General features: G+C 37.6%; 1 protein-coding gene across 2 annotated transcripts in view; it reads right to left on the reverse strand.

Annotated features, from left to right (window-relative positions):
* SMARCA1 (SWI/SNF related, matrix associated, actin dependent regulator of chromatin, subfamily a, member 1) overlaps positions 1 to 26,575 on the reverse strand; it is a 34,955-nt gene extending 8,380 nt beyond the window's left edge. The window contains exons 1-22 of one of the 2 annotated variants that reach the window (XM_042028587.1): positions 26,476 to 26,575; positions 22,519 to 22,605; positions 20,029 to 20,195; positions 18,992 to 19,092; positions 18,770 to 18,870; positions 18,311 to 18,490; positions 16,832 to 16,987; positions 16,454 to 16,585; positions 15,605 to 15,673; positions 14,745 to 14,854; positions 12,948 to 13,174; positions 12,286 to 12,407; positions 11,745 to 11,897; positions 10,227 to 10,359; positions 9,107 to 9,255; positions 8,395 to 8,514; positions 7,079 to 7,189; positions 6,781 to 6,894; positions 4,749 to 4,871; positions 3,083 to 3,215; positions 2,011 to 2,129; positions 1,601 to 1,813 (exon numbers count right to left, since the gene is read on the reverse strand). In XM_042028587.1, coding sequence (XP_041884521.1) covers positions 1,601 to 1,813; positions 2,011 to 2,129; positions 3,083 to 3,215; positions 4,749 to 4,871; positions 6,781 to 6,894; positions 7,079 to 7,189; positions 8,395 to 8,514; positions 9,107 to 9,255; positions 10,227 to 10,359; positions 11,745 to 11,897; positions 12,286 to 12,407; positions 12,948 to 13,174; positions 14,745 to 14,854; positions 15,605 to 15,673; positions 16,454 to 16,585; positions 16,832 to 16,987; positions 18,311 to 18,490; positions 18,770 to 18,870; positions 18,992 to 19,092; positions 20,029 to 20,195; positions 22,519 to 22,605; positions 26,476 to 26,556 — 2,901 coding nt within the window. In that variant the 5' untranslated portion in view covers positions 26,557 to 26,575. Of the gene's footprint in view, positions 1 to 1,600; positions 1,814 to 2,010; positions 2,130 to 3,082; positions 3,216 to 4,748; positions 4,872 to 6,780; positions 6,895 to 7,078; positions 7,190 to 8,394; positions 8,515 to 9,106; positions 9,256 to 10,226; positions 10,360 to 11,744; positions 11,898 to 12,285; positions 12,408 to 12,947; positions 13,175 to 14,744; positions 14,855 to 15,604; positions 15,674 to 16,453; positions 16,586 to 16,831; positions 16,988 to 18,310; positions 18,491 to 18,769; positions 18,871 to 18,991; positions 19,093 to 20,028; positions 20,196 to 22,518; positions 22,606 to 26,475 lie in introns of those variants that run through there. The other variant, XM_042028598.1, reaches the window with a different exon arrangement.
* Between the last annotated feature and the right edge of the window lie 6 nt (positions 26,576 to 26,581).

Here is a 26,581-nt window from a genome sequence, read left to right on the forward strand (position 1 = left end):
TATTAGAATATATCAGCTATATTACTAAACCATAGAGAGCATGCTAATTTAGAACATTTCAGAAAATTAAATGCACATTGAAAGTGAAAGATTGTTTTAAGTTTGTATTTCCATAATATTCTTTTTCAACCGTGTAGTAGCAGAAAAACTAAAAATATTAATGGATAGAATTTTAAGAGAAAATCTAAGCCAAAAGATTCATTATATTCCCAGTGTGTCAGTTTCAGCATTAAGACACCACAGAACATACTTCTATACTTCAGCAAATGATTTCTATCCCCTTTAAAAAGAAAAGTATACGGAACATAAGGATCTGCAAGATTTAAATTGAATATTTAACTCTACCCCTGACAACTATATATCAACTAATATTAAACACTGAGCTACATTTTTAATTTCTAGTACCCATTTCTATGATTTATTTAAATGGATTCCTGCACAGACAACTTAAAAGAAACTTCTTAATGTACTAAATATTGGAGGCTTCTCTCTTTATGGCTGTAATTTTGAAATCCAGTATTTCTTCAAACAGACATTTTAGTAAGTAACACTTGTAATTTTTTTTAATTAAGGGCTAACTGCTGCACTATCCAGAAGCACTTTAACTGCTGAAATATCAAGTAAAAAATTGTATTGCATAATTATAAGTGGTACTGGGAAAAGCAAATACCCAGCTGTTCAAACACAATTTTAAATATTTTATCTTATGTTTTATTTATTCTTAGTACAGTACCCAGAACTCTGAAAGAACATTCTTTCAGATAAGCAAATCCTGAGGTCAGGAAATGAAGACAAACAAGTAGAAAGCTGAGCAAAAATTTTGAGACAGATCCAACAGCTTTTTATCACTGCAAGAGTCCCATACTCTGATGCTGGTACCCACATACCAGCAACCAAAGCTTCTGTTAGTGTTATCAATTCCTGCTTAATGACTGAATTAAAAATCAATGGCTCTGCTCTAACATTCAGAGTACTAGTCTAGACTTGCTATTAACCTTGTATTATATTCCCTAAATACAAACAAAAATTTCAGGAAAGTATACATAAAGAAATTTAAGCACTTGTAGTTGTGAATGTGGATTATCCCATGCAAAGTGCATTTTCAACCTGTTGCTTCAATGATTAATTTCTATGTGAATCACTAACTTTCCTCATGCTGTTATTAAATACTGTATTAGAAAACCTGCTCCTTTCTCCAAGTATATTATTCAGATATTTTCAGTGTTTAATTATCCAAAAATTCTAAAAAAGTCGTATTTTAAGAGACATTGTTTGGTAAAACACTCAGTTTGCAATAAAATTAACAAGGATATTTTTAAGTCTAGTCTACCTCTGCATTAATCCCTTTGGATGACATGGGACTTCAGCTTGGCAGGTTTTCTAATCTGTTTGTTTCAGTTGGAATGTTTTTGCTGTACTAAAGGAAAAGGTTACTTTAAAAAAAATAGAAACGAAAATAAAAAAACCTTAAGTTATTCTTTCAGCACTTGCTTCCTGAACACCAGTGTTCCAGCACAAACCCAAATTTTATGTGGTGGTGCTTAAAAGAAAGGAACAAGACACTTCATGTCATGCCCTAGTCCCTGGAAGTGGTACTCACCATTGCAGTTCTGGATTTGATAAACCAGTCGAACCTGAACTGAGGAGCGTTGCGCACGCACTGCCTCAGCTCCTCGTACACGTTTTCCTTGTCAAAGCCCATCTTGTGTAACATACAGATCAAAAATCTGTCTTCTTCTTCCGTGTAATTTTTCCCTTTGTTTGTCCCATACTGAATACGCAGCTGATGAAAAGGTGCTTTGTACCTTGCAATCTGAATGCAAAACAAAAATAAGGACTAATAAACACACAGTGCTACATCAAGGAATTATTGCACATTACTGTAGATCACTGATAGATGGTATGCTACCTATGCTGCATAAAAAGAACTCCCATCCCCAACTATTACTTTTCTGAAGAAATTTTTTGGAAGAAGTCAGCTGCAGTAAACAAAAAACCTAGAATCATTACTTTGGCATCAAGGGCTTTCTTGATACTGATCCTCCGCTGAATTCTTGCCTCTCCTCGTTCAATTTGAGCCATAATCCTCTCAATGTCCTGTAGTTCATTACAACGTTCCCAGAAAACGGCTAAAAACACAAAACAAAATTGTTGAATATAATCTTTTCCTCTACTCTTACTATTTTACTCAGTTAAGATACTCTGGCAAAAAAAATAAATGTAGCCTGTGGTTCCATTAAATCATGAACAATGAGCTAATGCTCTCCAGCTTATTATGTTAGCCAAAAAACAAGCTTGCACAGACTCTTTATTCAATATCTTTAAAGCTTAACTATAAGCAAAGGCTTAGTAAAAATTCTAACAAAATTTACATTCAACATAATTAATTGTAGTCATGTAAAACTCTGAAAAAAATACTTTTAAGGATGCTTTCCATAACAGTGGTGAAACAGAGCTGCCAGTCTAGCAGTGAAACACATTCATATTTTTGTTTTCACTAGCTATCTCTAACATCAGAGGATACTTAGTCTCTCTATTATAAAAGCTACTCATTTGTGGTTTCTCCAATGATATATCTTTTAGTCAACCCAAAATAAATTCAACACTTTGAATGGAACTCTTGTGGAGCTCTTCCTTTTCAACTATAGGAGGAACATTGCAAAGTTTATTTTATGAAGGTGTTTGGTAAAATTACATCCAAGGCTGCAAGAGGAAGAAATCTAAAAAGCACTGTGTAAATACAAAAGAAAGATACAGTGTACTAGCTAAAATAGCAGAGACACAGCATAAAGAATCACATTGCCACTATAAGGCAGCTTCACAATTCCACAAGTCCATGTTATCAGTGAGAATTAACTATGTCAAATTCTAAATCTTGACTAAGGAGGGATAAAGGCAGCTGTAGGTGTTAAGTTATATGCTGCAAAATCAACCTTTTTAACAGAATTTTTTCTTCTAAAAAAAAAAAAAAATTCTTCCATGCATCCAAATTCTCTATCGTGTAATTTTAAAAGAACACGTAGCAAAAATCATGGTAATACAGTGGTATTAGGAAATAAATACATTTTAAAATATCACAAACCTGAGTACTCAATGACCTCCTCAGGTGACTTTCCTTCCACCTCACGGGCAATATTGTCTATATCATCACGACCATATTTCTCATTAGCTTTAATAAACTGGTTAAAATCTCTTTTATTCCAGTTTGTAAAACCCTGTAAGCAGCAAGAAGGCATTATTAGGTCAAAGGGAAACATTTTCCAAAATTTTGATTCATGTAAGTACCATTTGCTCCTCTGCAACATCACATAATTACAGCAGCTAATGGTCTTTCAGGATTTCCATAAACTTGCATTATCCAGGGTTTATTACTGAATCATTAAAAGTCTAAAGAGTTATTTTTGGGCATGACTTCACGTGCATTAGTAAGAGCTTTTTATCCTTTCTTTTTAAAGTTTTTGTGATACTTCTCCAAAGAAACCAGCTCAGTGACAGTCGCCCTTCAGTGGATACAAGCACCACACTTCAGAGGAGCACAGGGTGCAGCAATGCAAGTGTCATCACAAGTTCTTAGAGCAGTGCAAGTATCTAAAGCAAGAGCTCCTACTTCAGATGTTTACAAACCTGGAACCAGACAAACAGCTGGATGAAAGTATAAGTATGTCAAGAAACCATCTCTAGTCCAAAAAGATGCAATCAAATGGAAACTCTAAAGCACTGTCAAACAGAGAATTTGTTATGCACCAAGGTAATCAATCCAAAACTGAACAAGCGAGATGAAACGCACAAAAACATCATCCAAGAAAGAAACATTACAATTTAAAGACAGGGAAAGCAGGAAACACCAAGAACAAACAAGACAATCACACGCCTGGGCAATAATCTGTAGTGCATTGAGTTTCTTTCATCACAGAAATGTATTTACAAGGAGCTTTGTCAGTTCTCCAGCTGAATAAACTCACTCCACAATTAGACAGCATCTTCAGAGTGAGTCTAATATACAATACAATACAAGTATTTCTTTTTCATCATTAACAGCAGTACTGATATGCATATCAGCACATCGGCTTAAATATTTCCTCTGCTATACATATGTGAAATTAATAGTGAAATTGTGACCTTGCAATTTTCTTCCAAGGTACACTAGGCTCAATTCTTTTACAGAAAATTTTCTGAATCAAAAAATCCTGTTACTTTGAGACACACCTTTCTCCTTAACAATCAGCTTTTAATAAGCCCACTCAGCAGGGTAACCAGCCAAAAGGTCCAGAAACTAGCCAGTGACAGGGATTCAGTCCCAGTATAAAAGAAACATGCCTAACAACTCAACTGGGACAAAATTATGGATGTGACATGCCTTAGACACCTGCATAAACACCATGTATGTTGACACAGGCTTGTCCTGATTCAAACCCTTTTTGATTTAAAAAAACACAAGCCATATGCATGTACAAGAAACCCACTGATTGGCTTTCTGCATGTATTGCTGGGTAGTGCATCTACTATACAAGTTGTTGCCTCAGAAATGTTCAAAGACATTCAAGGAAACAGTAGATGACCAAGATGTAAACTTGTTCAAGGACAGGAAAGATCCTCAAAGCAAAACCAATCAAAATCATTACATGTTGTGTGCTTTCTTCTTTCAATAACATCAGCATAGCTTTCCTGTGTGTATTTACCATTATTAGTACTGATATTCCACACTAGCAAAAACCTATGATGAAATACTTCAGCTGATTTTATTTTACCTGTGTTAGAAGCTTTTCTTTCTCTTCACTCTCCTCAGTATTCAGAGGCATAGACTCATCTATCTTCTTTTGTTCCTCCTTTTGTACCTGAGCTGCATTTGGAAGGTCAGGATTCCTGGGGACCTAAAATCAGGGGAATCAAAAAGCAGTAGTACAGCAATGTTATTTCAAAGATTGCATTTTAGAAGCACTGATCTGTGCAAGTTACCAAATGTGTTCTACCTAGATTCAAATCTCATTGCTTAAACCTCTCCTCCCAAAAATAGGACTGGATTTAAGTTCTAAGTTCGTTATGCCCCTGAACCTACCACTCCTACACACAATGACCACGGGATATTGTGAGAGGCAGAGCTGTCACAGGTCACTGATTTCAGTGGCAGCTTTCCCTAGCAAAGGACCTGCTTTCCATCGTTCAGTGGTTTAGAATGTTTTATAACTACAGCGAAACACTAAGTTCTGCCAGGTTTACTATAAAGCCATGCACGCTGCCAAAGGAAGGACCAGACACACAACACAATGTAAACAAGAACAAGCAACATTTGATCTGTCCCTCTCCACACTGACCAATTTAGTATTTGTGACCTTTCAACTGTATTCCAATTCCACTGCACATAACAGCAAACAAGTCAGAAACCAGTATTCAGTAAAGGTTTAGTAGACCTTACATATTTCTGCAGCAAAAGGCAGTGGAAGATAAGAACTGTTTAGCTGGTTTTAATATATAAGAAATCTTCTTGACTTTACTGGTTTAAATTAAGACTGACACATAAAGCTTGGTCTCTGCCTATTGGATACCTTCTGATACTCTTTATGGCAGTTTTCAGTTTTAATAATAAACTCTCTTCAGATTGAAAGAACAATACTCATATTTCCATTTCAAAGCAAAACAAATTTAATTATATTTATCACTTTCACCACCAGTAAACAGTCAAACTAACTTTTTAAGATAACAACTATTCATGTTCGACCTTTCCAGTCTGACAGGTTTCCATAACAGGGCTGAAACACCTCTTTTTACACTCATATTGTCAACATTAGCAATTCTCCCATCCTTCTTTGTTGGAGCATTAATTGAATAAATTCTTTCCCTAAACTAATTACATACTTAATTCTATCTGCCATCCCCATGAAATTCTTTTGGCTGCAAACAAGATTCTAAGATACCTTCTGCTTTTTCTTAAAAATACATTTTGCTAACATTAATTCTACTGTCTGGCAGCACCAATTTTCTATCTGTTGCTTTGTATGACAATTTTATATTCTCCAACACATTTTATAGGTGATTTTTTCTTGCTGTAAACTGTCATGAAACCTGGGGCTTTTTAAAGCAAGTTACAGACATGTCTGGCTGGAAGTAGGGAATCCATTTGGTTTACTCAATCTATTCTGGTCCAAGTAAGGATCACAACATTAAAACAGAATCTGTTCACTGCTTGTCCAGTAATGTCAGCAGGGAAAAGGGAGAAATTCAGCTAAGGCACAGTAGGAAGGGAAAAAAAAGGAAAAGAGAGAAGTCTGTTGTCTCCCTTTTTGTAGTAGTAATACATTTAGACTTCTCCACACCTTTAAACCTTTTATATCCCAGCAAAATCCAAGGAAAATCGATGTCATTTTACTTAAGAGAATAGCGACTTTGTGTTGATATGAAGGTATTTTCTAAATAAGACAAAAGTTTTCACTAAAAACATCATACCCTGGAAGGTGACCTTATATTAGCCAAATTTTCCTCACCTTAGACCACATGTCACACATTTTGTTTTGAGCATATGAAGCATCACAACTGTCTTTCTTTTTCCTACTCTATTTTATCGTTAGGAATACACCACAAAACACAAAGCTACACAGATATGGAATTTTTAGTGAAGGAAAGAATGACAGATTACTTTTTCTGCTCCTCAGTGGAACAGAAACAGAAGAATAGAGGCTTTAAGCCATTTCTTTCACAGTAAGTTGACAAGTCAAGGTTGCAACAAATTTACAAAAAGGAATACAAATACATTTCACTGGTTTGAAAAGAAGAAAAATGCATTACCTTATATCCTATAGTCTTACGGTAATACAGAATTTCTTTTTCCAGAAGTTCAAATAACCGTGGTGGGAAAAACTGAAAATCCTGAATATTTGGTTGTTTTGGAGGTCGTGGAGCCTTCAAAAACATACAGACACATCAACATGATAGAAGCTTAACTTTTCTGCAAGTAAACTACCATAATTCAGAGCAGTAGCAACCTATGACTTTGTAAATATATTGGGGTAGAGCAGGGGATGCGGCATGGGAAAGAAGGACCAAAAGAATGACATAAAAACACTCCATACTTGGAACTTCTTACCTTGGGGACTTTTGGTTCACTGACACGTAGGGCTTCTCTGAAATAAGCATCCACTGCATAATTGGCTTTGCGTTCTCTTTTTGGAGGCTCAATCCATTCCATCATGCTCAGCTTAACACAGAACAGAATAAAAAACTACTAAAGTAACTGTCTGCTTCCCTAAAGTCACAAGAATAATGACTAATATGGCATTGCAAAACAGGAATGTATTTTTGCACAGCAAATCTAATGATTGTGCTCAATAATTTGGACACTCTACAATAGAGCTCAAAAATAAGCTAGAAATTATAGCTTATTATAACAAGTATTTAAGCACATAAAAGATAATAAGTAAGGCAGTGCAGTGGCAAGAACCTATTTTTTTTACAGTATTCTAAGTATTTCAGACACCTGAGTAGGGTTATGATTCCATCTACCAAAACACAATGGAAGGGCTGAGGACTTGGGCTCTGAATTCTCTAATTTCTTGTGATATGAATAAATTGCTTCTTCTCTAACTATCACAATTAATAACCTCTCTAAAGGCTACAACACAGACAAAAAATCCATTAGCAGTCAATTAATCTTAACTAAATCCTTGAAGTTACTAAAGTGTATTTCATACTATGCTGCACTTAACTCACTTCTCGTAATGAAATTATCAACACAAAGAATTTTATGTATATACCTACACACTGTACTATATTCTCACCAAACAATTTATTTTTCTAGATGTTTCTTCAAAATCAATAAAAAACCTGAGTTAGAAGGGCATTTTGTAGGTAACAAGTAAGAACTCACATATCTGATTCCAGGTAAGACCTTAAGGATATCTTCACTACAGATCTTGTACAAAACAGAGATGCAGAGGGAACATTGTGGGATTGAGTAATACCTCTTTGTAGGGATGATCCTTCTATTATTGGGTAAAATCAATGTACAAACAGTTCAAATTAATGCTTGTGACTAAAACCTTCTCTGCAAAAACAGACTCAAGTCCAAGATCCACATTAAAAGTCATTGTCAGGCCTGTATTTTCCCCTCAGTTATGCGATAGCAAAATAATACTGACTGCAGCAGTACAGTAGGATGCAACACAGTGGTTTTGCTGCAAAAGGGGTAACACCTGAGCAATATTATCAGATTTTACCATGAAAAAACAGTGGGGCTGAAAGCTAGTTTAACAAAATTTCAGAATATTAATGCTTGGGCAGAGCCAAATGAATTTTTCAATAGCTCCTTACTTCTCTAGAACAACCTTCATAGTCATAACAATTATAGTGTGGCTTTTATGCTTGCACCTCTAAACTGAAGTCTTAAGCACTATGAAAAATTACCTTTTGTTTTTCTCTGTAATCTTCACCTTCAAAGTTGTATAAGCTCATCTCTGTGTCCATAGTGAAATTTCGTAGGGAGCTCTCTCCCATTTTCTGCAATCGTTCATTCATTTCAGCTGTCTAAAAAGAGAAGAAGATACTTTTAGGCTCACTCAAGCTATTTTATCTTTTCTGAAAAAAAACAGCTTTCATCATTACTACAACATTCTCAACATCTTTTTCTGATTTCTACTTTTATTTACATTTTCTTCTAAAAGGAGATAGCCATTGTCCTTTTCAATTTACAGCAATTTAACTTCAAGACTCCCCATTAAACTAAATATATTATGTTGGGATGTAGTCCTACAACCGTAGAATTTAAGTTTAAAATTTAAATTAAATTTATGCCCATCTCTCTGGAGCTGAAATGGCAGTTCATTTTTTCACAGAGCCATCTATTCCCTAATGAAGTTCCATAAAGATTTTGTGTCTCCCAGAATTGTTGGCATTAAATTTACATTTTTCTAAAACACAACAAAATAAGCAGTGCTTAAGATATGATGCACAGAGCATGAACCTTGAATATAATTATAATCACTAATTCTACTCCTTCAAAACTTTCACAAGATTTAAAATCTGCACAAATGGTAAAGTAATAATGGATTTACATCATCAGATCTCATTCCATTTTGTGCATATATATTTTGCATTCCATATGAAACAGTTCTCTAACCTTCTTTTCACCTCTTTCTAAAATAGTGGTTATATCTTCTTCTGTCAGCTCACTGTCTTTGGAAGCAAACACATGCGTGGCTCCGTGCCGGATCATCTGCAGCATTTCATCTTTTGCCAGTTTGTTGGACTGTTGGTCTATGAGCCTTCCTACAATCACAAGAAATGTGTTGAAAGTTATAATATGGGAGTTCTAGTAGGACAATGCAAACAGTGGATTTTTTTACTTCACTGACAGAACAGGAAAGGAAAAACAGAACAACCACGCAGAAAAAATACATTTCACTCAAGATGAGGATAAATGGAAGTCAGGAACTTTGGGGAAAATAAAAAAACCAACTTTGACTCAAGCCATAACACAAAAATGTTTCACATTCAGATAATCCAAGTTTTACATTTAAGATCTTATTCTTACAAAGTTAGCTGAACTTTTAAGATCACAATCTTATCTCAAGATGAAAAATTACAAAGTATTCTGTAATAACCACTAAGAAGTACTTGATATTTTCAACACCCAGTTCACTGATTTCAACCCAATTTTCTGATTATTTTTCCCAAAATTTGAATTTCTATTCCAAAATTTCACTTATCCTATCTCATTTCTTCTCATGCTATCAAAATTTTGACCATCATCCTTTCAGTAGCCCACCCTTTAGTAAGTATGAACAACCCTAAAAACTTAGCTTGAGTACCTTCGTTTTTGACAAACTCTTTTTCTAAGAGCTTCTAAACAAAAATAGACAAAGGTGTTTTGTTGTCAGTTAACTCTTATGTGGTAGCAAGCATATGTATATAATTATTTTAACTGCCAGGGAACATACCTGATTTTCTTTTTTTTCTTTTTAACATAACACAAAACCAAGTAACATCTATTCAGCTGTAGTTTACTTCCTTCATTTAGACTCCTACTATAAGTCTATGTCTACATTAATCAGGAAAACAGAATTTAAAAATAATTCAGCTGAACAAGTGAATACTTTGTTCACATTAGGTTGACTTAGTACACTGCTATTATACACAAGGCCTGCTTTGTTTAACGCTGTACATTTGTACAGTTATTTAACCACACTTTAAGGGACTGAACAATTCTGTTGCAGACAAACATATATAGCAGTTGATACCTTGTTGTATAACTATAGAGTCCAGCCTCAGTTTTATTTCAGCTCTTTCTACAATCCTCTCTTCAACAGTATTATCAGTGATAAGTCGAAACACCCGTACTGGTTTCTTTTGACCAATACGATGCGCACGATCCTAACAAACATAAATCAATGAGTGTTCAGCAACAAGAACTCACAAGCAATAGACAGTTAGCTTGCAGAAACAGCAGCCTCAAACTAGCATTGTACTTCTTGGTCCCTTGACTATTCAAGAGCACAGAACACTGTAAAACCAGTATTCTAATATTCACTTATACCTGGCTATTACACTTCTAAAGTTTGAGTCATTCCATAGCAATAAATGCATCTTCCTCATTGTAAACGAAGATAACTGAATGTCTGTCCAGACTACAGTTGGGAAGTGGAGGTACAACACCACATACATGCATACACTTGTACTGCTTTCAAATGAATACTTTCACTTGACACAGGTACTGAAACTTCTGTATCCCTGGCTTGAGCACATTAATTCCATTTGCAGAGTTCCTGGAGCCACAGCTCCAATACTGTGCTTGTCCCAAGCCAGCAAATGAGGTTTATGACTGACACACTACACTCATTTGTAACAAAACTTGTGTTTATCCTCTCTGAAAAATGTCCTTTTGAAGAAAAAGTAGTTAAACAGCTGCCTTCTAAGCTGTAGGTACCAGGATTTTCTGACTGTCCTTTAAATACAAGTTGCTAAATCTTTTATTCTCCTGCATAATACTAATTTCTTCCTGAAAACCCTACTGAAGGTCACAAATCACACGAGTTTCCAGGAAGTTGGTCTACTATTGGCAATAAGCATGCATATCAAAAGGATAAGCCATTCATATTAAATATTTGATGTGTTTAAGTGCATTAAAAGAAAATTTTAAATTACAAACCACTGAACAAATACCCACCCTCCCAACCATGCAAGAAGGATCACATGAGTTTTATTCCACACGAAACAAATTACAGAATCCATTTTTTTTTACATTCAGCACTCAGAAAGAGAATATTTTAGTAGGTTTAACCCAAAGGTAACCCTCTTCCCCCCAGCATCACCACCAAATGCTTTTATGCTTATGCACAAACAAAAAGCAAAAGCATAAACTTCCCAAATGAGAGGACTATAAGACTGCATGCTTCTAATTATTTGTTATTATTTTGGAAACAGTCCTCCATTATTCATTTGCTGTTCTCTTCTGAAAACAGCAATAATTCTATAGAAGAATAATTCTATAATTCCATTAACAATATTAATACAGTATTTTGACAGAAGTAATCTGCCATTATGAAAATAATGATGACAAATATTTACAGACAAAAATCTACAGTTTCCTCCACAAATTCTGGTCATGCCCTTTTTATTCAATTCTTTAGTTTCTTGGTATTGTCTTACGTATACAAAAAGTAAAGAAAAATAACAAAAATGCAAGTTCTGAAAACAGTTACACAAAATAGAACACTGACAACTTAAACAAACAAATGTGTATTAGAGAACTAGCTCACCATGGCTTGCAGATCTACTTGAGGGTTCCAATCTGAATCATAGAGAATAACCACATCAGCAGTTGCCAAATTAATTCCAAGACCTCCAGCTCTGGTACTCAGCATGAAAATGAATTTACTGCTGTTGGGAGCATTAAATGTGTCAATTGCTTCCTGAAAGAAAAAAAAAGGTGTCACTAAAGTATCAGATCTTTCACACAAGTTTCCAGTATGTTGGTGGCTTTCCAACTAAATTTATTTTAAATTTACACAATTTTCATATAAAAAATAATTTTATCAAAGTAAGAAACTGTATGTTTGGACAGGCGAGAAAATCCATACTGACTCCACAACATACTGTGTTTTTCATTTAGCTGAGGAAAAAATGAAATGTACTGTGGACTTTGGTTAAGAAAAACATACCCTTGGCAGCCTTTTAAAAACTGTAGCATTTCTGCTTTACTTTAAACAATGATGCAGCTACGTACATATATGTAAGTAATAACTTATTAATCTAATGTGTAAACCAAAGGCATTTCTTGTTTGCATACAGCTTTCCCACCTCTCTTTCCTCATGTGGTGTCTGCCCATCAAGTCTGCAGTACTCATACCCACGCCACATGCAATAGTCTTCCAAAATATCCAGCAAGCGAGTCATCTGACTGAACAGCAGAACTCTGGAACCTGACAGAACACAGAATGTTCCAACGTTCATTTTATATTTTCACATTGATCTTATCACAGAGCTACTACAGAGTATGACTGAGAATTTATGTGAAATATTCTGTACTATGTCTAATTTAAGTAACTCTTTCTTCTCAAGTTACTTTCCTGGTAGTGATTTGACTACTCGAGAATATTACTTGATAAATTATACAGGAGAAATACATAACCAAAGAAAGAGAACACTTCAAGCCATCACAAGGAAATTGGGTGATGACTGATGTGCACAGACAAAATAATCCTATCATCAGAAATTTTCTTACAGAAAGGAGAAGGGAGGCTCTACTCTTCCTTTCCTTCTACTTCTCCGTATTTTTCGTCTTACTCATCATTTCCATAAAATTTCTTTCTCTTCATGTGTTAAAATCTACAGAAAATTCATTTTCCACAAAAACGTCACAGAAAGTAATGAATACATTTGCTGCAGGAAAGGCTATTTTTGAAAGATACTTTAACTTACAAGGAGCATTCAGATTACTGCTGTCCATGAACAGTACTCACCCTGCTCTCTGAGTTTTGCCAGCAGCTTATCCAGAACTAACATTTTACCACTGTTGGTGATGAGATGAGTGTCAGTGGTGTAAGGAGGGCCTGGTTCAGCACCATCAAACAGGTAAGGATGGTTACAGCACTTCCGCAGCTGCATCAGAATATTCAGCAGACGCATCTTATCCATTTTCCCAGCTGAATTCAGGATATCAATATCTTTCATCAGGATCCTGGTATACCTGAGGTTTTAAGGGCAGTTTTGAACAACTTTCCAGTTTTTATTTGACATTTAGTACACGAATGAACCCCTGCAATATCCCAATTACTTATTTTTGGATGTGGGAGTCATTTATATAACATTGAGCTATATTATGAAAGTTGGCAAAAACATCTAACTGATAATAAGGCTTTATAAATCCATGTCTAAACATGAAAGGGAATCTCTGTGAGCGACAATGATCTGTCATTCACTGGATTATTTTACACTTTCATTTTAGTAGTACAAAGTGGATTAAAAAAACATCACTTATTTGACAGAAACTGCTACAACTGACCTGGCTTCTTGTCTCATGTTCTTCTGGGTATGTACCTTACTAAAATAAGGTTTTATTTTAATTTCATGTAAGACTTTTTGGTGCATACATACTTGGATCAAAGGAGGAAGCTTAGGAGGCATATACGTTCTTTCAAATAAACTTAAGGAAGGAAAAAAGTTTCTGCTTTCTTCCTCCCAGCTCTTTTCATTACCCTTCCTGAGCTCTTTGAAACTTGTGCATTTTTTAAAAAGCCCCAAAGACAGCTATAAATAAGTTTCCCTGTCTTAACATGCAACTATAAGAAAAAAAATGAGTGTGAAAAGCTGTAGTGTTTATCTGTTGGGGTTTTAGCTCTCCTCCTGTTTTCTTTTTCTCTTAAAGGAACTTTCCCCATACATGTTGCCAGGGGACAAATTACTGGGTGCTTAAGAAAAACAAAAGACCTGGCCATAGGAATGGGGTGCATCTTGCTACTCTCTTTCACCTGGGGGTGTGGGCAGCCAGTTCCCGGCGTTTTCGGCTGCCTTCCTTCTACCGGAGAGAGACCCCAGGGCTTCCCAAGCCCGCCTTTCCCTGCCCCACTGGGAGCCGGGCTGTGGCTGCCCTGCCCCCGCTGTCGCTTCGAGCCCTCACTACTCTGTAGCCCCGCACACCCTGCCTGCTGAGACCTCCGGGGGTTCCCACTGCAGCTCCGGAGTTCCATACATCTCGTCTGCCACCCGGGATTTGTGCTCGTCCCTGCCGTTCCAGCCTGCTGTTCCCGAGGGTCTGGCCGGACACCGGGATCGGCTGCCCAGGGGTTTGTGAAGCCTTTGTTCCATCCCTTCCCGGGATCCCGGGGCACCGGTGCCGCGTGCTCCCCGAGCTCGCTCCGGAGCGCCCCCTGCAGCCGCGGGGGAACCATCGCACCTGCCCTGCTCACCGGGAGCCGCCAGCGCCCCTGCCGGCTGCGAGCGGAACTGCACCCGAGGGGAAAGGGCCCGACAGCCGAGAGGGCTGGCACTGGGTTTGTGATTGCTGTTACTGCCATAGTTATTGCTGTTTGTTTGACTGGTTATACACATACAGATATGTAATAGTAAAGAACTGTTACTCCTGTTCCTCATATCTTTGCCTGAAAGCCCCTTAATTTCAAAATTATAATAATTCGGAGGGAAGGGGGTTGCAATTATTTTCTTCCATTCCAAGGGAGACTCCTGCCTTCCTAGGCAGACACCTGTCTTTCAAACCAAGACAATCAGAAAAGAATCTTACTTTGATGTAAGTAACTCACCATTCTCTCTGCATTTTGCTGAGCCCAAGATAAATTTTTACTTCCTTCTTTGGAGGCAAACTCTTTTCTACTTCACCTTTTATGCGACGTAAGAGAAATGGCTTCAAAACCTACACAAATTAAGATGTTTTACATAGATAAATGTATAAAATTGACTGCTTCACATACAAAGTTAACAGATTCAATTATCTGATATTTATTCAGAACTAATCAGTATCTATTGCTGTCATAGTGACTCCATGAGAAAAATTCTGCTAAATTCTGCAAAACAAAGTTGTCCAGCAACGACTAAACTCAGACATAAATATGTGTATCTATAAAGGATTGCCATAATCATCCCAGTTGTTATCTTAAGCAGGGGCCAAACCCGTAAGTTTATAAAATCTAATCCTGTTTAACATAAGACCTGTTTCATTTCCACTAGCAGGGACAAAGCACACCAATATTTTAAATATCAGCAATGTATATTGTAGTTTCTCTGATTTCTTTTGCTACTGTAAGACAAAAATGTCTTATCTCATGCACAGTAGAACAAAGGTAAAGGCATGCCTTTATTCAGACTAGCATGACATGTATCAGTGCACTATTCACAATAATAAATGGCTTCAAAAAGATCTCACAATTCTTCATTTTCATATTTTATGTTCAGATTTTGTCTGCTTTAAATAGTAACACACAAAAAGTAGTATCTATGATAGGAAGCTCCAATGTTTAATTCATGAAAATTCTGCTAGGCATTTCTGTAACTAAATACCTTCATGTTCATCGTTTCAACTTTGAGATGAAGGGGAAAATAATGTTTTTCTTTTTTACACTGTGCATGCTAATGATGACATGTGATTACAGCTTTAATTACTTACAGCATGAAGTCTTTCTACAAGCTTCTGATCACCGAGACAATTTTTAGTGTCAAACCATGAGTCAAAATCCTGTGGTAAGAAACAGCACAATTGGTATGAACAGTTTATCATCAGTACTTTTACAGACACATATTGACTCTCTTTCATTCCAGCTGAGAGTGGCATAAATCTTGAGACAAATTACTTCCATGAAAGAAAAATCAGTCTGCAATTCTGTGCCATCTCCCTGGTATGTTGTAACATTCGAGTCAACCACATCACTCTGCAGACAAAATACCATTATACTCTGCTTAATTCACAACAATTTTCCATGCTCATCACTGCACGGTCCAAGTGCTCCCCTTTAGTGCTTGTGTGATGATGGGACAAGTTAAAAAAACCAAACAAATTGAATCCTTAAGTAAATGAGATGGACAGCAGAGTGAAAATAACATAAGCAAGTAATACAAGCACAAAGAAACATTAACAGTCAAAGAGAAGAAAGATTACTTAAATTCTAAATTTAAAAAAGGCTTATGCCTATTTGGATGCTTCATATTCTTGATACTTCATCACTTTCTCAAATTTTGCATAATGCTCGAACTATTGAAAGTATTACATTTGCTATTACTGGTCTGAGGCCTCATCTACACCAGCAGAATGCACTGTTTTAACTAGGTCGAGTAAAAAGTCCACCTAGTTAATGGTAAAAGAAGTAAAAGAAGTCTACAGTTCAGTAAGCCACAGAGCTTCCCCTGAACCTGGGTCTTCCACAACATACATCTCCTGCTAGGCTGATCATTCTTCTCTTCTACTGACAGCAGCCTGGGAATCAAAATAACAACACTGTACCTAAAAACATCAACTTACATCTGCAGAATTGAAGACATCAGGTAAAAGGAAATTGAGTAATGCCCACAGCTCATGGAGGTTATTCTGTAAAGGAGTTCCCGTAAGCAGCAATCGATTTGTTGTCTTGAACTCACGTACAATCTCTGACAGCTGGAAACACAACATAGTTATCAACACCATCTACACTTAAACACAGTGAATCAGTTTTTGAAATCTAAAACAACGTCAATTAAACTCAGAGACAGTGAGCTACCTATGAAATTCACATTTACCACCCAATAGCTTATTGCTTCTATTTTAAAAAAACACCCCACCTAACACTTAAAATCTGCTCAAACCAGATGCAATCTTTTTGTTTTGAACTAATTTCAAAGTACCAAACAATTTCAAATTTACCTTAGACTTCTCATTCTTTATTCTGTGGGCTTCATCAATTACCAGGTACCTCCAGTTAAATTTTTTGAAGACTGATTTCTCTTTAATTACCATTTCATATGATGTAACACAAACATCCCATTCACCAGGCATCATAACATCACGGATAAATGCAGCCTAAAGCAGAAGAACTGGATTAATGAACATTTATAAATATGAACAATTTTTATAGCATCCAGAGAAAGCTGTCTCCACCACCATTACTTATGCACTAAACTAGCACACAAAAGACTCTGAAACATCTTCTCAGTAACTGAAAGTTACTGTAACGAAAGCCTTCAATCCTTTGCAGTTTAAGGACAGAGAAAGCTGGAGTTAAGCAAAACACAAATTATCTCCCATTCAAAATTAACTACTTGCTCTTCAGCATCATTTCTCTGTAATTCAAATACAGTACATACAACCAAAAGGGGAAAAACCTTCTAAATTAACTTGTCCAAAGATACAATCCACAAAAGTGTTTCAAAACAACTTACATAGCCCACTCCCAACTATCTTTGCTCTTCCCCAAATATCTCTCTCCTCTGTCCCATCTCTGTTTTGCAAGGCACACATCAAGGCATATAAATCCTTTCACACGAAAGAATATCACCCTATGGGAAAGCCACGCAGACAGGTCTCCCCTGGTGCACGTGAGGCCATTTCCTCTTGTCCTATCACTTACAGAAACAAGCCCAGTTCCCTCAACTGCTCCTCCTAAGCCTTGTTCAGACCCTTCCCCGGCTCTGTTCCCTTCTCTGAACACACCCCAGCACCTCAATGTCACTAGTGCCCAGTACAGGGGGACAGTCACTGCCCTAGTTCTGCTGGCCACACTATGGCTGGTACAGGCCAGGATGCCACTGGCCTTCTTGGCCACACTGCCAGCTCCTATTTCCTTTCTAGAGCCTTTCCATCCTCAAGCAGTAACAGGCAGCCATGCAATCCACATGAGCAACCACAGAATCCACAGAAACATCCAGCTTAGAAAAACACTCCATATCTATTTTACAATGACTGATGGAAAGCTCTACAACAGAATCCTAGTTACAACGCCGGGCAGGCTTATAAAATACAAGTAAAGAATGGAAAAAGTCACCTGAAAAAAGGTGAAGAAAGAGGTAACAAAGTGAGTGCAATAAAGCAAAATGAGTACACACTGTCACATTGCAAATATGGAAGAGAGATAAAAAATAGGTTCAAAAATCAAACAGAAAGACAATAGAAAAACACGTAACTCAAAGAGTTGTACTTATATCTAATTGAGTGTATTATTTCATCTACTGATTTTCAGGTTTTCCTCATAGTCACAAGCATTACATTTTGCATTTTCAACACTGATGTAGTTAAAGATTACTAAAATATACTGTAATTAAGGAAGTAGCTTAGGGAGAATTCCACATACCCAACTGATATTTTTTGCCAAATAACGCATACATTTCTGAAATGTAGAGCACTTACTCTGGCATCTTTATCTCCAATAAGGCAAACAGCACGTAAGGATGGAACCCAGCGCTTGAATTCATTCATCCAGTTGTGCAAAGTTGATTTTGGAACCAGGACCATGTGTGGCCCAGGAATGTTTCGGTAATGCTTCAGATAGCCTAATAAAGCTATTGTTTGCAGAGTCTTACCAAGCCCCTGCATTGACAAAGAGGGGGGGGGAAAGAAACCTGCTGAAGTGAAATATCATAAAGAAATACTTCCAAACCATTTTCTTACTATATAATTCTGCCGTATGTTTAAAGCAAACTACACAAATGTTTGCAAAATAATTTCTTTCATTACAATTCCAGATTTGAAAAATCAGACTGTTGTAGAATGAAGCATACTACTGCACATACATGAAATACAATAAGCACTTAAATGCTGAATTTTGCTCATTAATTGCCACAAAAATTCCAAAAGATTACTGCTTACCATTTCATCTGCCAGAATGCCATTAACACCATTTTCATACAATGAGATCATCCAGTTCAAACCTCTAACCTGATAATCTCTTAGTGTTCCTCCTTTCACATCTGTAAATGTAAGATTCCTCTAAGTAGAAAAATACTAATTCTAAGTAGAAAATTTTAATTGCAATCTGCTCAGATCATAATTACATGAAATCAATCAGAGAACTGTTAACACCATACTTACATGAAGGAGACTCCTCAAACCGAATACACACATTGGACGTTTTCCGACTCTCGGACAAGAGCTCTTCATCCTCCTCCTGCTCTGTGCGCCTGTGACGGTACCTAAAGGAAGAACCCAGCACTGATGTGTGAACAAAATCACTTCAAAACACTGCTACAAGCTCCAAAGACAAGTTACAACAGAAGCAATCACTGACCCACAATGTGGATGCTCTGGTATCCTGACCAAACCCTCATCCTGTTAATATGTTATTCCTTAGGAGTCATTTCAGCTTTAATTAGAAAGGCTGCTAAGAAGCCCTCTCTTTCAGAGTCATAACTATAATCTGACAATATCATGAGTTCTCTGAGGCACTCTTTAATGAGTGACACAGAAATACAAGACATATCAGTGGTGGCCTTAGACTCAATTACTTGATAATTACAATGTTCAGAAAAATCACGTATTCCAATTTTTAAAAAAATTAAATTTTTAAACTAGAATGTCATTTTGCAAACATTCCAAAAACTAGTTGTTATTCCAAGACCCCTCAGAGGCACTACAGGCAGGCTCTGCTGCAATACTAACACAGACAGACCAGTGGAGCAGGACAATTGGTGCTGAGGATCCAACATCCCCACTACATGCACACTGCCTTGTTATAACCTGGTCTAGCCCCACTCTGGTCCCTCTGACTTGTCCACTAGCAACTGGGTCATATCAGGTGGACTTCTGGAGTGCACCTTCTAGTTCAACACCATACAAAAGAAATTCAATTCGTGCTCCAAAGTCACCCCACAATACAAACCAAAGCATTTTACATGGCAAGAATCAGGCAACTTTTAAAAGTGCATTTCTGGTCCAAGGTCACACTAATGTTGATGTAGCAGATGATGCTTTTAAACCAAAGCTTTTTTTTAAAATTGATACACCAGTAATAGGAAATGCTCTGGATTTACTGAAAGTACAGTTTCTATGTTCAATCTCTAAACAGATTATGTTAAAAAGCCCAAGTTGTTTGAAACTGTAAGAAGCCAGAAATAAAAATAAAAACATACTCCCCAGCTGAAATCAAACTCTGTTTTTCATCTTTCTTCATCCGTGGCCGTCCCAGCTTGACTTTCAGTGGAGACGTTGGTGATTTTTGTGCTGCAGGTTGAATAAAATGTGCAAAAAGTTCTGTCTGCTTCAGGAGGAACTCAAACCTTTTTGCTCGATCTGCTTTCTAGTTTCCAAAGTGGGGAAGAGAATTAAAAAAAGAAAGAAAAATAGGAAAAATAGGTAAGTTTTCTTCATAAAAACATATTGTTAAGAAACAGAATTCAGACACTCATGAGAACAACTTATATGAGGAAAGACTGACAAGACCATCTGCTAGATAACTCAGAGGGCTACAAGCACTGCGAAATAGAGCTGGAGCTGCTCCATGGCACACTAGCAGTGGTAAAGGGATGCTTTAATGGCCTGTCTACAGAAGATAAAGACAAAACTAAAGTTATGACTTACAGTAATGGGTGAAATCCTAACCTTGCTCAAGTCAGTGGCAAAACTTTTATCAGCTTCAAGATTATCAGGATTTGATCAAAGACAACAATGCAGTAGCTCTGCTTTTAGAATTATTTCTGAAGTAATGGATGAACCAGCTCAATACTGCTTTCACTCAAGTTTGTGAATTTTGCTGTCAGATTTCAAATTTCAAGCATTTCGGTTTTGCCATCTCAATGGGCCATATGCACTTCACTATCTCACACAGCAAAACGTGGCCTTCTCTACATTTAGAAGATGCTACACAATTTTAAAGAAAAATATGATAAAATGCAAACTCTATCTAACAGAATGCAATTGTTACCAGTTTCTCTATGACAAATCTAAGCATCATGTAACACTGTACCATGTAAGGCAATTTCCATGTGATCGCATTTACATATCATGATATAAATGACAGAAGTGAAACTGTAGTCCTGCATTTCTGCAGGAAATACTCGACCCACAGACCTTACACACAAGCAAGTCTCCCACAGCAGGATCACCAACCAAAGAAAAAAGCAGCAAGAACGAGCCTGGCATGCAATGCAGCATCTCGCCACACGAGGGCACTGCGTTTCTTTTAACAGTGCACCACTTACCAGCAAAGGAACATCCTCACTAAGAATCTCCTGGAGATAAAAATTACCACTTCCCCCCCCAACTTGCATTCATTATTGGACCATTTCTTTAAATAACTTGACAACCGAATAAAACGTAAACATCAAGTAAAACCTTTAAGAAAAAGGCATTCTAGAAGGGAGAAGTAGAATAAAAACAAATCCATTCAGAGGATTTACAGTTAACAAATAACACATGATGGTTTTGGCAAAATAATCATAGTTGGTAAGGACCTATATTGAATGACACAGTATACTTTTCTGCCTGCAATATTATTGGCTTAGTATAAGCAATATGTTTTGATAAAACAGTAAAGGTCTAGCTCACAACTATACAACTGATAAAAGGTAGATTTTTTTTTTATACCGAATCCCTTTGCCTCTTAGAAAAACTGAACTGAAATTGTAATTTAGGAAAGCTGTAAATTCACCGTGTACTACTGTGAAACAAGTTTATCTGTTTATTAAACTCATTTTTGAAGAACAAATTCACTGCGGGTCTTCTCTTTGGCTAGGAACTGGGTATTCATACAAGGAAGTATCAATTTTTCTATGTCTAACAGTTATATTCTTCCCTGACTTCTGTAATACCCAATTCTTTCAGACTCTACTGTAATTATTAGGCATCCATTTAACAGTAAAGCTTTTAAGAAAAAATATAAGAGAGAGGTACCAGCTTAAACCAAGAACTTAATAAAAATGTCATTCAAGGAGTCTTACAATGTCATACTGGTTTTTGCCTTTGTAACACAGAAGTTACCCTGCTACATCTCCTCTCCAGCATCACAAGCTCCCTTCACTGGTCCTGTGGACAGATCCTGTTTTGCATTGTTATGGCACAAATATTATGGGGCATTTAAATATTTAAAACCTTATGTTTTTATATGAGAGAAACCGGCAGCTTCAGTATTTCAGTTAAGTAAGAAGCAGCTTAAGGATGCCTCTGGCATCACCCAAGGGGTCATCAAATAAAACTGGCAGAGACAGATTCAAAACAAAATGGGGAGAGTTCTAAATATAAAATCTCATTGAATAGTCCTTACCACAGATGAGTGTGGATAACTAAAAAAGAACCCACAAAACCAAAAATCCACTGACAACTACTGAGTATAAAAACCACAGGCTACAACTCCAAAAATTATGCAGACAAAAATACTTGGGAAGAATAGGACAATATTTAACAGAACTACCACTACCTTCCTCCTCTGCTCTCATTGTCTTCACTAAACACCTGTTAGTCACTGTGAGAAACACAACACGGGCCTAGACATTTAAATGAATCTTCATTTGTTTTTCTTTTCTGACACATCCAGGCTGCAATAACTCCTTGTAACTGTGCTGATCCTGTTCCAACAACCAACTGCCATAAAAAGCTGCAGTGTGTTTTGTCATGAAAACACTTACCATCTTCTCTTCATATTCTGGGTCAACTTCTTTTTCAGGTCTAGCTGCCTTTGGAGGAAGTTTGAGTTGAAATGGGGGATCATTTTTCTGGAATTCAAAAGTTAAACATTTTATAAATACCAGTTTCTTTATTTACTTTTTTAGCAAAATGTATCAAACAAACAAACCTACAAACTGCGAGACAAGAATGCTATTTTAAAAAAATAATTATTTCAAAATGAAGTGACTGCATTAATCGTATCATTTCACCCAAAGCAAAACCTCATGCCCGTGATGGAACTAAAAGATCCTCATGTTAATCTCTACAAGCAGGATCCAAATTGAAAGAAATTACTAAAAGAGCACAATAATCTTTCACAGAGATATTACTGTAAATGCGTAATTAAGTTTAATATCTTGAAAATATATTTTAAAAAATTAAATGTGATCTCTAAATGTCAGATTCCTAACTGTAAGTTTCCGGCACTTGCATTTTGTTTGGATTTTGTCTGTTTTCACTGCTAGATGAATAGTCACAAGTTGAATTGGAAACACAGCTTAACTACACTGAGCCATGAACCTGGGAGAGACACAACCAACCAATTCAATCCATGCAGCAACAACTCCATGGTATACTGTCAGACTGCTGAAGAACTACCTTGTTTACTCTATATGGAAGAAATCTATGGAATTGTAACTAAAATGGCTGACTTTTGTAGTTTATGAGATTCATATCTGTCTTCAACAGTGAAGCTCAAAGCACGTTTTCCACAACTACAATACTGGAAAAATGATAAAATGGTAGATTTTTCCCCCCTAATTTAAGAAAATTTTCCTAATTGGTCTTTGAAATGTGACAATAAAAAATAAATCTATTTGAGATGCATTAAATTATAAAAATGTTTTTGAAAAGCTCTGAATAAACTGAAAGGAGCTGCCAGAGTGCATGTCTGCATAAAATCTAACAGTGCAGAGTATTAAACTGCTTTAAGTGCTTTGAGTATCAGATTAAATTATAAATTATTATTAAATACATTAAATTAAAATAATAATGTAAACTATTCAGGGTCAAGTAGCAAAACCAGGCCAAAATGTACCAAATATTTAAAAATCTGTCAAGCAACATTACAATTAAATTTCAGAACTGTTACTGACAAATATACATGCTAACTTCTTTTTTAAGCACAATCACACAAATGGGAGGAATATTTTCTGAAGTCAGAGATTACTGTTTCAAGTTTGGCCCAAAGCCATAATTCTCTGCAGAGGTGAACAGTACTAAGTGTATAATGAAGCTGTTTGACAGCTTAATGATTTTATAAATGCACCAGTTCCCTTTGCAAGGCCAAATAGTGCAAACAGGTAGCATTAGAAATATTCTATTCACTTAAATGTTCTTCAATCATACAGGTAATCAGCTCATCTCAGAAAGCAAAGTTACCCCAACATGCCAAAGAGCAGGTCATACATACGTGTATATTCACACCTCCATTATATTACTACGCAACATACACTCCAAAAAGAGAGACTGACATTGCCAATATCAAGTCCAGTCCTTCAATTAAAGTGTCAAACTATTCCTTAAATGAAAGCAAATTGACAATAGGCCCTTTCAGGCATCTCCCTCGCTTGCCCTATAAATAAATTAGATAGATATGTGTTACTGGGAAAAAAGCTGTCTACCTCAGGTAAGTATGAAGTTTCTTCAAGCAGAAGAACTCACTGTTGTGAGAATCCCCTATAACTGTATGATCTCCAAGCAAATTGCAATGCAGTATTATTTTTCTAAGCCCCAAGGCAGATGGCTGCAATGCCAGTTCTGTTGTTACTCAGATTATCCCAGAAGGATAAAACTTACGGTGGCATACAAATCAAATTTATTCTGAAAGAAGTATTTCTGAATAACACACTGAATTAGTCAATGAGCTGACATATTACTGCAGCCACAGCACAATAAAATCACATGGTACACTTTACCTTTCAAGAGAAAACACACGTTCCCCACCCCCCCCCAACTCTTATTGCAGTGTTTCTGTTGAATATTGATGGTCCGCAAAGTATCAGAAACAAAAAACAGGAGATTATCAAAAGCCAGTGAAAGAGACAAACAAGATACATGCATCCCTGTGCCCCTTCTCTTCCTCACAAATCACAAGGGGGAGAATATGCTGCAGGTTCACTAAAGTACTACTCTGTGCTGGTGGTGCCAGACAGGGCCAGGCATCATACCCAAACTTGCTTCTACATAATGCTCTGAATTACAAAAATCTACACCTTGACAATTACCAGATTTTGATATGAGTATTTCCCCCTAACAACCGGACCATGTACCTTATACAACACAGAAACTAAAATATTACATGAAGTCTGAGAGCTTTGCCCTAGAAACTTTACACAATGTATCTTCATCACTTAGAGGACTGACTTGTCAGGAACCAGGACAGCAGAAGCCTCAGTGCAATTCACCACGGTGAAAGTACTTTCATTTTTAACTCCAGTAACAATTTATCTCTATTCTAGAAACAATTTCCATTCAGGATTAAATAATCCCTTGAAAACCGGTGTCATTTAAACAACTTTTAAATTTACAACTAACACAACCACGCAGCATTTACAAAAGATCCTGAGTATTCCAAGGATACAAAATACTCCCCCTCAAAATCTCTAATAACTATGCTAAATACAGTTCATAAGATCAGCCTGAGAGATTTCCATGCAGTAAGTGTAATAGTCCCAAAGTGAGGAGCCCCCACGAACACCTCAATAAACAGCTGGGAACAAGAACTGCGGCTGCTTTAGCTGACTTTACTCTTGTAACTTGTGCTACTGAAAACTCTGAACAGATGCACTAAGAATAATTAGAAGGACTCCTTCTGTGTTTAACTCACATATACAAACTGGGAATACATTCCCAATAGCCAGTCAGACTGTTTTGGTAGTACAACAAAAACTATTTATAAAGTAAAACATTGAGAGGGGAGCAGAGCACAACAGGTTGCATGACTGCCATTGTAATGCAGATGCTGTAACTGTACAGTTGACGTGCATAAAATTTTGCAGAGTAAATTGTATACAATAGAGAAATAGTCCTTGAACATTTTCCCTCGAGTAAGCAAGGAAAGTTCAGGATCACACTGCACTGTGTACCATAGTTGTTTGTATACATAATAAAATAAAGCTTCAAGCATTCATTACAGGCAAAATGGACTTTCAGTAACTGGCATAAAAACCTGAATGCACTGTTATCAGTAGTTCAGCAATCTTCTCCAGTATCATAAATATATGATGCACGGTCCTCATTCCTACTAAGTTTTTTCTAAGATTCATTCTTCAGGTTAAATCTTGTTCTGTTTCCAAGGATACCTGAATACGTCACTTTCTACATGCCTTGTGTCTTTCTCCCAAAAAACTAAGGAGAGGCCGCTGGCAGCCATACGTGTTCTTCCGAGGGGTGTACTCTGCATCAGGGCACAATCCGAGCCAGGCGGGGGCAGGGGGAGGCCCGGGCAGCCGGGGCAGACCGGGTCAGCCGGGAACACTCCGGGCCGCCCCCGCGACACTCCCACCCCGAGCCCGCGGAGCTCCCGGCTCCGGGACAGCTTTTCCCGGGGGCACGGGGAAGGAAACAGCAGGGCGGGGGGCGCCGGAAGACGGGCCCTGCAGGAGCGCCCAGGCTGCGGGGCTGGCGGGGGGTCCGCACGGGCTCAGCGGCCCCAGCCCCGTGCCCAGGCTGCAGAGCCGAGCCGCGGGCATCGCAGGACCGCGCTGACAGCGGCTGCTGACAGGGCGACGCCGAAGGGCAGGCACGGGGGCGGGGGTGTGTCCGGGCGGGGCCGACCCGCAGGGCCCTCGCGGGCCGCGGCGGAGGAGCCCGGGCGGCCTCACGGCCGGGGCTGCGCGGGCCGAGCAGCGGCTGCAGAAGGGGACGACCGGGCCAGGGTCCACCACCCGCAGGGGCCCCCCGGAGCGGAACGGTACCTCCTCGGCGCCGGGCTCCTGCGCGACGGCCGTGGCGGAGGATGTGGAGGCGCGGGGCTCCTCGCCGGGGCCCGGGTCCATGTTGTGCTCGGCGGGTGCCGGAGCC

Source organism: Corvus kubaryi, unplaced genomic scaffold (assembly GCF_017639235.1).
Source record: "Corvus kubaryi isolate FWS band 111438036 unplaced genomic scaffold, C.kubaryi_AGA036_p1.0 130, whole genome shotgun sequence".
In the NCBI taxonomy this organism is placed as follows: domain Eukaryota; kingdom Metazoa; phylum Chordata; class Aves; order Passeriformes; family Corvidae; genus Corvus; species Corvus kubaryi.